The sequence below is a fragment of the Gymnoscopelus microlampas genome (genome assembly GCF_963454915.1).
Source record: "Gymnoscopelus microlampas genome assembly, chromosome: 22".
Classification (NCBI taxonomy): Eukaryota; Metazoa; Chordata; class Actinopteri; order Myctophiformes; family Myctophidae; genus Gymnoscopelus; species Gymnoscopelus microlampas.
In genome coordinates, this window is record NC_139959.1 from 7,672,396 (window position 1) to 7,685,716 (window position 13,321).

At 40.4% G+C, this 13,321-nt stretch overlaps 1 protein-coding gene across 1 annotated transcript; it reads left to right on the forward strand.

Annotated features, from left to right (window-relative positions):
* Window positions 1–838: 838 nt before the first annotated feature.
* insig1 (insulin induced gene 1) lies at window positions 839–10,836 on the forward strand. Its single transcript, XM_084048413.1, has 6 exons — window positions 839–1,163; window positions 1,753–2,133; window positions 4,698–4,822; window positions 5,288–5,454; window positions 7,179–7,278; window positions 9,106–10,836. Exons 1-6 carry the CDS (start codon window positions 1,112–1,114, stop codon window positions 9,133–9,135), a joined length of 855 nt encoding a protein of 284 aa, XP_083904539.1. The 5' UTR covers window positions 839–1,111; the 3' UTR covers window positions 9,136–10,836.
* Window positions 10,837–13,321: the final 2,485 nt, after the last annotated feature.

Here is a 13,321-nt window from a genome sequence, read left to right on the forward strand (position 1 = left end):
AATCTTCATACAAATGTGAAAACTTTTTCACATTTTCAGATGAAGACTTTGGCCAAACACATTCATTTGGGGTCCTTGATGGGAAAAGGTTTGAAAACCACTGCTTTACAAAACGTATCCTGTTTGTACTGTAAGTAGCCTAACACTGTTTGTTAACTGTACTGGTGTTGTATGTTTACCATTAGTTCTCAAAGTGGTGTCCGGAGACCCCCAGGGGTCCTTGGGGGGAGTACCAGGGGGTCCCCTGGAAAATGTGTTAATACAGCAGCATCACAATCATTTTAACCATATTTTATACTTTGTATTTTCAAAAATAGCAGATATACAAGCTCATAGCGCGTCACTTCGTGCCACGCTATGAACTTGTAGATCTGCTATTTTTGTAAATCGTGAAAATGTGTGCATATTTTTTTACACAAATATAACATTTTTAACACAAATCTTCTCTTGGAGGTCCCTGGCACAAAACAATTAATACTTTTGAGATGGGGGCACCACAGCCAAATACATATAATTGTGGGGGTCTTTGACTTTGACTTTGAAGTTTGAGAGGGGCAGGCTTTCCTCCTAGGAAGAATGACCTTTTTGGATATCTGAAATGACGGTTGTGGATATAGGAGGAATGTCATTGTGGATATCCGAAACGTTAGTTTTGGCTAGGAAGAACTAAATTATAGATATTATCTATAGGCCTAGTATACATATCCAGTCTAGATATTAAATGTTAGGACGGCTTGCCATCGGCAGGCAGAGTAGCACATCAGCTCCCATGCATATGCATGCAGCACCAGGCTCTCCCTGTGAGGCTCAGACTGTGTGTGACGGCGTCCTCAAAACCAAGGGGGCGGTGGGGTGGCGCGTCACGTCATATCGAACCGCCGCGCTCCCATTGGCCGACGATCCTCACCCGACACAGCTGTGATTGTTTTCTGCAGAGGAAGCTCCGTGTCTGGCATGAGGTCTGCTGCTCTGGAATGGAATAGCAGCCTTTTTTCTCTCTCTATAACGATGATGATGTGAACAAACAACCGTACAATAGAAGCACTTCTCTTTTCTCTCGTTGTTGTAACAGCAGAAAAGCTTCATCGTTTCCAAAGCAAAGCCACCACGGATGAACAGGAGTGGAGGAGTGCGCCAGACAGTGGAGACGTCTGGATATCAAGGTAATGTAATAATGATTATACAAATAATAATAACAACCTAACATCACTTATAACGTTTGTACAGTTAGACTTCTTGATTATTTTTATTGTCATGAATATAGTCTACAATCGCCAGTTTAACATGCAACACCTAGCCTTGGATCAAGACTATCATAGATGTATTTTTAATCGAGTCTGACTTTTACTTTCGTATCTCTACTATCTCTAGATATAGAAATTTCAAAATCGACAATGATAGGCTATCCAAGGCTAATGCAACACCCCAAATCCAAAGGAATGCTTGAACACCATGTGTGTTTCTGTAATCGCAACGTTGATATTAGGGCACTTAGGCCAGTAGGAATGTTTTCAAATCCACAAAAGCTTGTATATGTGAGTCTCTGGCACAACATATAGTATCTTAATTCTAGACCTAAAAAAATGACTTAATGACTGTTGTTTGGGTGTTTTATTGCCAGCTCCCAAACTGTGTTTGCCAACAAGACTAGAGAACCACTGCTGGAGTTGCTCTTGTCTTGTAGAAGTAGGCTACCGTAATTCTATAACTAAAAAATGACTAAATGACTTGTGGTTGCCTTGTTCTCACCAGCTCCCAAACTGTGCCAAATGCCAACAAGACTAGAGAACCACTGCTGGAGTTGCTCTTGCTGTGCATCAAGAAGATCAGTGGAATCTAACACGAATTCATCGTCAGGACCGAAGTGGTTCGCAGCCAAAGGATCCGATCAGGAGATGATGTCCATCATAACGTCGGTGCTCCATCAGGCCTACGGCTCCCTGAGGCACGACGTGCGGTCCAAGGCTCACCTGATCCGCCGCGGCCTGGTGCTGTTCACCGTCGGCGTGGTGCTGGCGCTGGTGCTCAACCTGCTGCAGATCCAGAGGAACGTCACGCTGTTCCCCGAGGAGGTGATGGCAACTTTGTTCTCGGCAGCCTGGTGGATCCCACCGTGCTGCGGGACAGGGGCCGGTGAGTTTATTGATTTTTTTAAATTATGTTTTTAATATTTTTATATGTATTTTATGATATATTATATTTGTTATTATTTTGACACTGGCTTTGGCAATGTAAACGTATGTTTTCTTTTCTCATGCCAATGAAGCTCCTTTGAATTGAATTGAGTTATGATCTTTGACCTTTTGATCAAGATTAAGAAGCATTATTAGTTATGATCTTTTGACCTTTGATCAAGATTTAAGAAGCGTTATTACGGTGCTATAAATAAATCACACTAGTCGTGGGTGGGTGTATCGTGCATGACTGTATGTCTGAGTTTTTTGGAGTGGGAGGTTGTTGTTTTTTTGGACAATGGAATGCAATGGAGGGGGGGGTCTATGACTTATTCACAGAGCCATATAATTATAAAAGACATCACAACATGACCGGTGAGTCGTTTTTTCGCGGTCACATGATAATGACTCGGATTGTGAAACATTTGAGGGTTTGTTATGGTTATTATCCATTATGTAAACGGTTCTACCCTGTGCATACTGTTTTGTCTGCTGGCCTAGTGGGAGAGTGGGGAGCAGTGTTGCCAGGTTTTGCGAGAGAAATAAGCAACCGGGTCTAAGAAAACAAGCCCAAAAGAAGCAACTTAGGTCACATGAGACATCTTTAAACCTATACACATTGGCTATTTGAAAATAGTCGATCTACAAGCTCACAACGCGTCGTGATGCGATGCGTGTGAGCTTAGCTGATCTGCTATTTTCAAAGAAAAATATTGGGGAAAAGGTTAAAATGTAGGAATATTAAATCCACAAAATCTTGTATGGATTGGGGGTCTCTGGCACAAAATATTTTCATACGGTTGGGTCTACAAATATATATTAATTTGGGGGTCCTTGACATGAAAATGTTTGAGAACCATCATGCACTGGTCTGGTTTAACATTAGTTTAGTTAACAAGCCCAAATAAGCAACTACACTTTAGAAACAAGCCCAAATAAGCAACTACACTTTAGAAACAAGTCAAACAAGCAACTACACTTAAGAAACAAGCCCAACAAAACGCAACCCGCAACTAACCAATATTTTCAAGCAACGTTACAGAAAAACAAGCCCAAAGTCGCTTACAATAAGCGGACATGGCAACACTGAGAGTGGGGAGCCTATTATTAACCTCTCTATACTGGGAGAGCTGCCTCGCCATTCTATTGGCTTCCTGTGCGACAGTCCGGTGACGTCAGAGGCAAGCGGCTCTCCCCATTGGTTGCTTTCATAACGGGTGAGCTGGAGGGGGCGGGGCGTTCGTGGCCGCCTGGCTTGGAAACAAGGAAGTCAGTTATTATGAGATAAATAATATAGGTCTAACCTAACTCTACCCCTCCCCCCTATACTTTGGCAGAGGATATTATCAGTGATGGAAGAAGTGGGCTACTCACATGTTTAAAAGTATCAATACTGCAATGTAGAAATACTTTGTAAAAGTCTGGAATTCAAAAATGTACTTGAGTAAAAGTACAAAAGTATTGGTATGAAAATGTACTTAAAGTACCAAAAGTAGACTCATTATGTCTAAAATGGATACAAATCTTTTGAAAATAGCTGATCCACAAGCTCACAATGCGTCGCAAGATCGGCTATTTTCAAATGGCCAAATGTATTGGGCTGAAGTGGTTAATGCATGTTTTGTAATAATAATCCAAATCTACAGAGTAACTAGTAACCAAAGTTTTCAAATAATTGTAGTGGAGTAAAAGTACAATATTTGTCTCTTGAGATGTAGTGGAGTAGAAGTAAAAGTACTTAAAATTGGAAATACTAAGTAAAAAATACCTCAAAATTATACTTAAGTACAGTACTTGAGTAAATGTACTTAGTTACTTTACACAACTGCCTAACTCTGCCCCTCCCCCTGTATACATTGGCAGAGGATATTATGATTCAAATATTCAGGATAGTTCAGATTGTCACGTTCGTTATTTCTTCATTCCACACGTTATCAAGGTGTTGTGGTACAGGTATTTATAGACCTGTATAAATAAAACATTGAGAAAGGGGGTATTTGTTATGTCACAGTACATTTTCACATTACGTGACACATTCGTCCTCTGCATTTAACACATCCTATTTGGAGCAGTGGGAGATCGTTCATAAGCGTTTATTATCATGATCATGATTATTATTGTCCGTTCAGCAAATTCTCCACAGCGCTATTAGTTTATGATAAGTTTGTGTAAACTGTTATGTAACCGGAAGACTCGCCCCAAAACACACTCGCCCCCATATTTTTCACGGACCGCTCGACCCGAACGGTTCTTGTATTCTTCTTGTATTGGTTTTACTGAGATAGGAATAAGTTTAGGCTGAGTTAGGCATAGTTTTACAGAGGCTATGCTAAGGAATAAGGTTAGGCATAATTTACTGAGGTTACGTTTAGGAATACCTGGTGGTGACAATTTCCGAGGTTGCCGGTTTTGACTCAGGCGAGCGTTCTTGTATTCAATTGTTATATGCATTTATAACCTTAATAGTTATGCAGTATATGTATGTATGTAAATTGTTATATAATGTTTTTCCTTTTTTTGCAGCTGTTATTGGCCTGTTGTACCCCTGCATCGACAGCCATTTGGGAGAGCCCCACAAGTTCAAGAGAGAGTGGGCCAGTGTCATGAGATGCATCGCAGTCTTCGTTGGTATCAACCATGCCAGCGCTGTATCCTTTCACCAAGTCGATCATTATAAACAAAGGGAACCTCATGTCCCTCCTTCTTATCTTATCTTTATTTTTATTACCTTTAGTATCACTATTGTTGTTGTTATGTTGACGCCGCACAGTATGTTTCGAGGACCAGGCTCACGCACTTGCATTTTGCTGCTTGTGCCTGTGTGAGTGGTGACAAACTTTTTGACTATTGATTCATGTTTACACATAAATAATTATTGTACACATTGTCCCTTTTTAATTTCTCACCCCACATGGGAAGTAGATCTGTTTTAACTCTCCATTTCTAGTTCAAGACTTCAAATAGTGTGCCAAATCAGCAATATTGTCCCTGTGTGACATTTTCTTTAAGTTATATAATTTGTTTACATATTGAACTAATATTTGCAGGATGATTTAACCAATTGCGTGGTGCCATTCTCTCTTGATATTCATCTTAACTGCCTTATACCACAGAAACTAGACTTTGCCAACAATGTGCAGCTTTCGCTAACACTTGCAGCCCTGTCGCTGGGCCTCTGGTGGACATTCGACCGGTCAAGAAGTGGCTTTGGCCTCGGCATCACCACTGCCTTCTTAGCTACAGTCATCACGCAGCTGCTGGTCTACAATGGCGTGTACCAGTAAGTCAACAAGGCATTTTTTAATAGACCTGCAATATTGTCTTTTATATGACAGGACACCGTCTCTGTCGGGTGCAAACCTCATATGTCCAGAACGGTTACTTTTCAGGATTAAAATTCAAAAATGGCAAAAGCAGCAGATCGACAAGCTCAAAACGCGTCGCTTCGCGCCGCGTTTCCAGCTTGTAGACCTGCTACTTTTGGTCATCGAAGCATGTGGTTACCCATTTCTTTACAAAAGTTACTTTTGGTGCTTTTGTGTGATGCTGTAGTATAATCAAGTAGGGCGTTTATTTAAGAAAAAACACGAAAAGTAAAAATTTGGAGTTAAGAGGTTTTTCTGCCCGACAGCAACGATATGATAAGGCCACATCAGAGTAGTGGTACAGAGTCTGCCAAAGTTTCACTTTTGAACAAATGAAACCTGTTCTGCAACAGTACTGTACTTTCTCTTTTCCGTCATTATGTCTGAGGCTTGATCCGTAGAAAAATGCCTTTGGATTTGACTAAATGCCAATTTGGTCTTATCCGCATAGCTTTGAGTATGAACCTACGCAATGGTATGTTATGTGAGACGTTTTTTTTTTTTTTCTTAATGCTGACGAAGGCCAGAAGGGCTGAGGCGTGTTTGTGACTGATGCTGATGCATTAACCCATTAAAACCAAACCGGGAAAGCATCTGTGTGATTTTAGATTTTTATAGCACATTGGTTGGCTATTCAAAAATAGTAGATATAAGGCCCGGACGGTTGGCGTAACCGTCTGGGCACCTCAGCAGGTCGTGGGTTTGACTCCCGATTCCGATGACCTTTGCTGCGCGTCACCCCCCATCTCTCTCCAGAAAAAGGATTTTTTTATATACAAGCTCATAGCCGTGCTATGAGCTTGTAGATCTGCTATATTAAAAAAAATCCTGAAAATGTGTGCAAATCTTTGAATATACAGGTAGATATTTGTTTTTAAAGCGAACCTTTTTTACTCAAATCTTTGCTTCTGGGGGTCCCTGGAACAACATCTTTTGAGATGGGCGGTCCGCGGCCAAATGCATATAATTTTGGGGGTCCTTGACATGAAAAAGTCTGAGCACCACTGATATAGCAACATACGTTTTTCAGAAAACTTTTAGGATTTAGAAGGCATTTGTAGAATCGGCCTCTGGTCTTAATGGGTGAAAAGGAAGCCTGAAACCTATTTTCTTTAATGCGGTTGATCCTTTTTTGATCATGTCTGTTTTAAGAATCTGCACCTGCCATTAATCTTAAAGTTTTGTGAATTGACCGCGCCAATCCTTTGGACTATTGCTTGTATAGACTACAGTGTTTCCCACCATGTGACCTCATCAAAGGGGAACTGACTGATAAAACACTGACAGTAAATACTTTTTTACTCGTACTCCCATGTGATCAAAAGCGCCCAGCTGGGAGGACGTGCACTGCTGCCTCAGTTATAGGGGGCTTGAAAAGCGCTGGGTTCAAAAGACCCCCACAGCTCATGTTGACTAAATGAGCTCGATACAGAAGTGGGGTGGGGGTGCAAAATATTGTTTTTCAAGATGAAGGTCTCGCTCTCTGCGTTATGAAATTGTGCTGATATTGCTTTTCCTTTGACAGATGTGTCTTATTTGAAGATGTTCTTTTTTTCCCTTTTACTGTTAATTTGACTATTGAGAAATGGAGTGTGAATTAAATGTGATTGGTTGTGGGGGGTTTTTCTCTCTTTTTCAGATACACATCTCCAGATTTTCTGTATGTACGTTCCTGGCTGCCTTGTATATTCTTCTCAGGAGGCGTTACAGTAGGAAACATCGGACGCCAGCTTGCCATGGTAAAGTCTTATCACCATTTACGTATGTTACGTAACTAGTTGAACCCTATAGCACAGCAGCCCTATTATGGGGGGAACATTTGCCAAAAATAGAACATCTACACGCTCACATATGGCTTGGAAGTTAGATCGGCTATTTTTGGCGAAGAGATTTAGACGGTAAAAAAGCTGTCCAAATATAGTTGCAACTCAGGTCTGTTTAGAGGGTTTAAGTGGTTAATAAGATTCTGCATATTTGTAGGGAGAATTATACTTACTGTACATATGCACTGACAAGTTATCTGTAAGTTATGATGCTGTGGTAAATGGGTTGAAGTTTCAGCAAATACCATGTAGCTAGTTTTATGTTGGTGTGATTTTCTTTTCACTCAAGACATCACTCTATTCTGAAGGAAAGTGTCAACGTGCAGTATCCTGTCATCTCAAATGTTGCTTTAATTTCATCGGCACAACAGAGGAGGGAGTCTAAACTTCTCTGACTTGCCCCCTTAGTTCACAATTATCCCATCAAGTAGACGCTGATGTCTTCATTAAGCATCATCTGTCATCTATCATAGAAGGCTCAACTCGTTCTCTCTGAAGAGTTGCACAACGGTGTCACTCGGCGCCTTACAACTGACTTTCAAGTTAACACGTTGTTGGCTTGGAAAATCAGTTATTTTGCGTATGTCTGGAGGTATAAATTAGGTTTAAGAGTCCCGCCAGTCCCTCTGTTTGACTCTGTGAAAGCAGATTATGGGACGTTGTTTGTCACAGTCGTGGCCCCCTGAACACATGAGCCAGTCACCAGTCCACTGACCAGAGGGTCATTTGATGCTTGTTGTTGTTTGTGATGGGGCTTGGAATGTTGGCACGAGTTCTCACTCACTGTTTTTGTTCTTGTGCTCTCTCTCTCTCTCTCTCTCTCTCTCTCTCTCTCTCTCTCTCTCTCTCTCTCTCTCTCTCTCTCTCTCTCTCTCTCTCTCTCTCTCTCTCTCTCTCTCTCTCTCTCTCTCTCTCTCTCTCTCTCTCTCTCTCTCTCTCTCTCTCTCTCTCTCTCTCTCTCTCTCTCTCTCCACGCTCTCTGTGTCCACTGTTTCATGTGTGAGAGGGCATAGAAAGAACCTGATATTTCATTCAACTTTGCCATATTAGTCAACAGTTGACATGCAGACACGATACAATACAATACAAAGCAATGCAGACAAAAGTTACTATTACTTTTTATCAGGATGTAATGCATAAACTGATATGATTGTACTGGCTTAAGTGAAAATGTGGTAGAATGTGACATTTTGTGACAAAACGGTGGCTGAATAGTTTGGTGTACATTTAAACACAACCTTTATTTTTTGATATACTTTATTGGAAACACAACCTTTTGATGTCATCTAAGTTCCCACTATACAGTTTGCCTTAGTGCATAAAATGCTGAATATGGAAGTTTCATTTCTGGAAAAATGCAACAGAAAGAAAACACTTCCCCACTTCCCTTTCTTATCATTTCATAAACACAGCAGAAAAACTATTCACTCCAATGTCATTAACCAATCCTTCGTGATGAAAAAAGTATGGTCATGAGATGATATAAAAAGAAAAATATCCGTATAAAGGACATCAGACAAATGACATCTCACAAAGTCTTCTTTAGTCCTAGCTAGCATAATACAAGTGAACTTCTAGCTTTTATACTGAAGTCCCACATTAATTTCTCTTTCTCTCTCTCTCTCTCTCTTTTCTGTTGTTGCAACTCTCAACCTTGTAAGTGACTGTAACTTTATTTCATCCCCATTTGACTGATGGTGATTGACATGTCATTAACATCAGTGTCTCCCTGTCTTCCCCCAGGGCGCTGTTGAGAAACCTCACAATGACTGAAGACAGTTCTGACAGCGTGGAACACACAGGAAAGCAAAGAAGTGGAGCCAAGACAAGAAAGAAAGTAAAAGTTGCAGAGAGTACGAGAAGAACACAAAAGAAGAAAAAAAAGGACTCATAGTTTTTAACTTTTAGTTTTTTTTCTTCCTATTCTCATAAAGTGTAGGTCGGGAGAACACATGCCCCATGCCCTGACCTAATGTGCCATGTCTTCTGCACCTCCTTGTGGCCAAACAACCTACAGTAACCCTCCCATTTGTACTATACCACAGTAACAATAGGAGGACTTCTTTCACACGAGTTGGGAGGACATGTTGGCCACTCCAGTTCTTTGGTGCGAATAGTCACCTGGTTTCTTAATATTGCTATTATTTTCTTCTTTTTACATTGAACAAGTGAGCCATTTAGCTTCTTGCTGTTAAGGGAGTGCAGGTGTGCGCGCTTTTGTGTGGATGCGTCTCTGTCTCGGCAGAAAGACATGGTGGCAAGTGGTGGTGCTACAATATTTTGTTTTGCCTAAATATGATATGAACACAAAAGGGATTTTTTTTTTTTTTTTCGTGTGGTGGTGAAAATGTCTTCACTCTCATATGGAAATGTATTCAGCAGTCATCTTTATGGCTCAGATGATGTATTGTATGTTCCCAATCTAACCAAAATAAGTATTTATTTCTTTACTGGCTGAAACCAGCCTATCCTTGACCCAAACCAAAAACAAAACAACCAGCATACTATATAATAATAATAATAATAAATAAATTATAATTAATTATTTTAGTTTATTTAATTTCTCCTTAGGCAAGATTATTGTCCGCCCTGAAGGATTTTTTTTGTTTTTGTTTATCTATTTGTTTTTCTTCTGATAGATACAATGAATAGAGAGAGGAAAGGGATACAGGAGTTACAATCAGTATTGGCAGGGCTTCACTGCTAAATGTGAATACAAATATTGCATCTGTCAAGTCCTATTAAAATATTTTTTTAATTTGGGAAGGCGGAAGTGTCAGACATATAATATATTAATGGATTGGAATTGGATCATCGCTAATTAACAGCTCCCAATCAGGTGATCCCTAGAGAGAGACATGACAGCATAAGTCTAACTTTGAACCCATGCCTGCTAGGGGATAATTCCTGGTATCAGTGTGGTGAAGACACCCAGAATGCAATACAAATTTAGAGCGAATGTACTATGATAATAACAAACAAGCATTGGTTTGTTTTTAACACTTTCCAAGAGATTACATTTTTGACCAGGCATTCGCTTGGGACTGTCTTTTGTTGAAAGCCCACAGTGCCCCTTGAGAACCTTTTCCCCCATTCAGAGTTTATAAACGATTTACCTTTTTTGAAGGTATTTTCAAACTGACACTATAGCTTGGGAACATATGCTGACTGAAGGAGAGAACAAGACTTTATTACTTCTGGCCTTGAAAACTTGCAATCTGTGATTGCCTTTGTATTATAGTATGTAGTGCTTTTGTCACTATACCAGTTTCATTTTATCATTTGTACAAACGTAATTATATTATTACATATGTATAATGGCTTGCCTATGTAATCAGACAGGTATTACTATACTAGACCAACAGTATGTTAGTTAGCTGTTTTGGGGGTCTAGAGGATTAAGTGCAATCACAGTATACATTAGGGCGATTTTTCTTCATTATTTATTATTTCTGACAGTGGCTAAAAAGAATATATATATATAGAATATATATATAAAGAATATATATATATATATATATATATATATATATATATATATATATATATATATATATATATATATATATATATATATATATAACTTGTTGTAATCATATGCAGTGTGGGTACTTTAAAAAAAAAACAGCAATAACATCAGTGTTTTTGGAAACAACGAGTTTGTCAGAGATTACTTGCCTTCTTATTAGAGTCTATACAATGACTCCTCTTACCAGAGAGAGAAAATAAAATGTGTCAAACTGTTGTAAAATCTCATGTAGTTTGCATTATTTAAACATTTGATTTATTTTTTAAAGATGTGTTTTGTGACAGATCACAATGGGACTGGCTGCCCCATGCTGTTTTGATATGATTAAATTCAGGTGTGCTAAACGGAAAAAGGAAGCTTTATTTTTAAGGTGGCGAGCCACCGATTATTTCAATGTTTAGAATATGTGAGTGTCTGATATTTCAGCTGTGTATCATTTTTACAACCTTGGATTCAACTGAAAAAAATAAAATAAGGACTGATACGAATGTTCGTGTCCTGGCTGTTGATCTAGATATCTTTGTAGGTTTGATACTGCTGATAGAACAGCTTTGTATACTAACAGCAGGGCCATATTTGTTATCTGTATTGCCTTTTATTGGCCTGATTGTACTACCTTATTGGTGTAGTGTTACTCTACAATAATAGACTAGAGTTTATAGTATTCAAGCCAGAGAAAACATTTTAGGGCACACAGGTCTTCGATTATACAAAAAAAACCTGTGTATACAATTATGCCCAAGCCCCCACAAAAGTGAGCATCAAGCATGTCATTCCGCATTTGATATTTAGACCCAGGGAACAGCTAGACGTTGGCCTAATTACTTGTCTCAGTAGATTCGGCAAAACAATGGCCTTCCAAGTATTCGGGATGTCACTGGTACTAGCAACTCTATTTGACCTGATCTTTCTCGGGGTGGTGGCGGTGATGCCATTTGTTGTGTCTGCTGTCAGAGCTCAGATGAACAGAGGGGGACACTCCTTTGTCTGAATATCTATTGTAACATTTCTGGTCACCTCTTCCTCCTCCCCCCAGTCTCTGAAGCCTACATACCCCCCTGCCTGTCACCGGGATCACTATCATGACTACCCCCTCCCATGCACACCCCACCCTGGTCTGTCTACCACCCCCTCTTCCTGACACGCCTTTCTGGAGAGCAGACTTCTATTTATACCTAGCAGGGGACTGACAGTTAACCTTTTGCACTGAGGGAAATTTCTGGGAGTGGGGCCAATTTTTGTTGTGGGCTACCCTGATTTGGCCCCTCTTTCCGGGAGTCTCTTCTCGATCTATCCATCTATCTCTCCCAACCGGCAGGGCAGCGATCCAGCGCCACACGCCGCTCCACTCTCCCTCCTCTCTCTTTGCATCTCCTCCTCTGCTCATGCAGAATAATTGGCCAGACTTCAAGCTCCTTTCATTTCCACCCAGTGCGGACTGAAGGACTCCATTAGAACACCTCCCTTGGCCAAAAGGAATCTCTCTCTCTCTCTCTCTCTCTCTCTCTCTCTCCCTCTCTCTCTCTCTCTCTCTCTCTCTCTCTCTCCCTCCCTTCCTCCTTGCCCTCCCTCCAGGGCAGGAAAATAAACGAATCTAGCCAGAGGAGCATGTGATGAATCCCATACTATATTCAATGTGTGCTTTGGTTTACCATGGTGGCACAATATTACATTTCAGCTTGTGCTCTCCTCTGTAGGTCTCTCTGCCTAAAAGGAGCCCATGTGGTCTCTGGCTGTGAAGGGCCTGGTGTCCCTTCTGCTGTACAGGAATAGTAGTAAAACTGCCTGGCCATTGTCAACACACCTCTGCTTTGACATGCTCTGTTCAGTCATTCTGGCTGGGAGTGAGTTGTGTCTCAACAACTTGTTTATTTGTTTGTTTTTATTTTGACATTTGCTGATTAGGTGGCTTGACATAAAAACATCAGCTGAAGAGGTTTTGTGTGGATAGGAGTGTGGACCTGTAAGAGTGCAGTCAGCTACTGTAGGACAGAATGAGAGGTTCAAGGTTGCAGCTTGCCATGAGAAAAAGATTGAAGAAGAGACGTGTAACTAAAACAACAAGGATATTGTAAATCATGACCCTTACCGGTCAATTTTTACAGTTTTGGTAGCCACAAAGAAAAATACCACGTTCATGAAACTTTAAATGAACAATTGGTATGTATTTTGCTGTGTGGCTACCAAGATTCTGTCTAGTCAATGGTGATGGCTTTTGTTGCCACCAGATGACAGTATTTATCCTCCCTGTTTGTCTGGACCTGATTATTCTGACACTTGTGGACACCTAGTGGTAAGACAAGGAACAGCCGTCCAGTTGGTGGAAGTTTGTGAGTAAAAGACTGAGTAGTACCAACATTTGAAAGAAAGAAAGGTAGCTATGTAGCAAGACAGCAAAATAACTAGGGTATGTATGTAGACAGACAGACA

Excerpts from the sequence above, each read along its gene's own strand:
- insig1 (XM_084048413.1), top strand. The coding sequence starts at position 1,112 with ATGAACAGGAGTGGAGGAGTGCGCCAGACAGTGGAGACGTCTGGATAT. Across the intron at positions 1,164-1,752 it reads GGAGACGTCTGGATATCAAG|CTCCCAAACTGTGCCAAATG; the intron begins GTAATGTAATAA and ends TGTTCTCACCAG. Across the intron at positions 7,279-9,105 it reads TCGGACGCCAGCTTGCCATG|GGCGCTGTTGAGAAACCTCA; the intron begins GTAAAGTCTTAT and ends GTCTTCCCCCAG.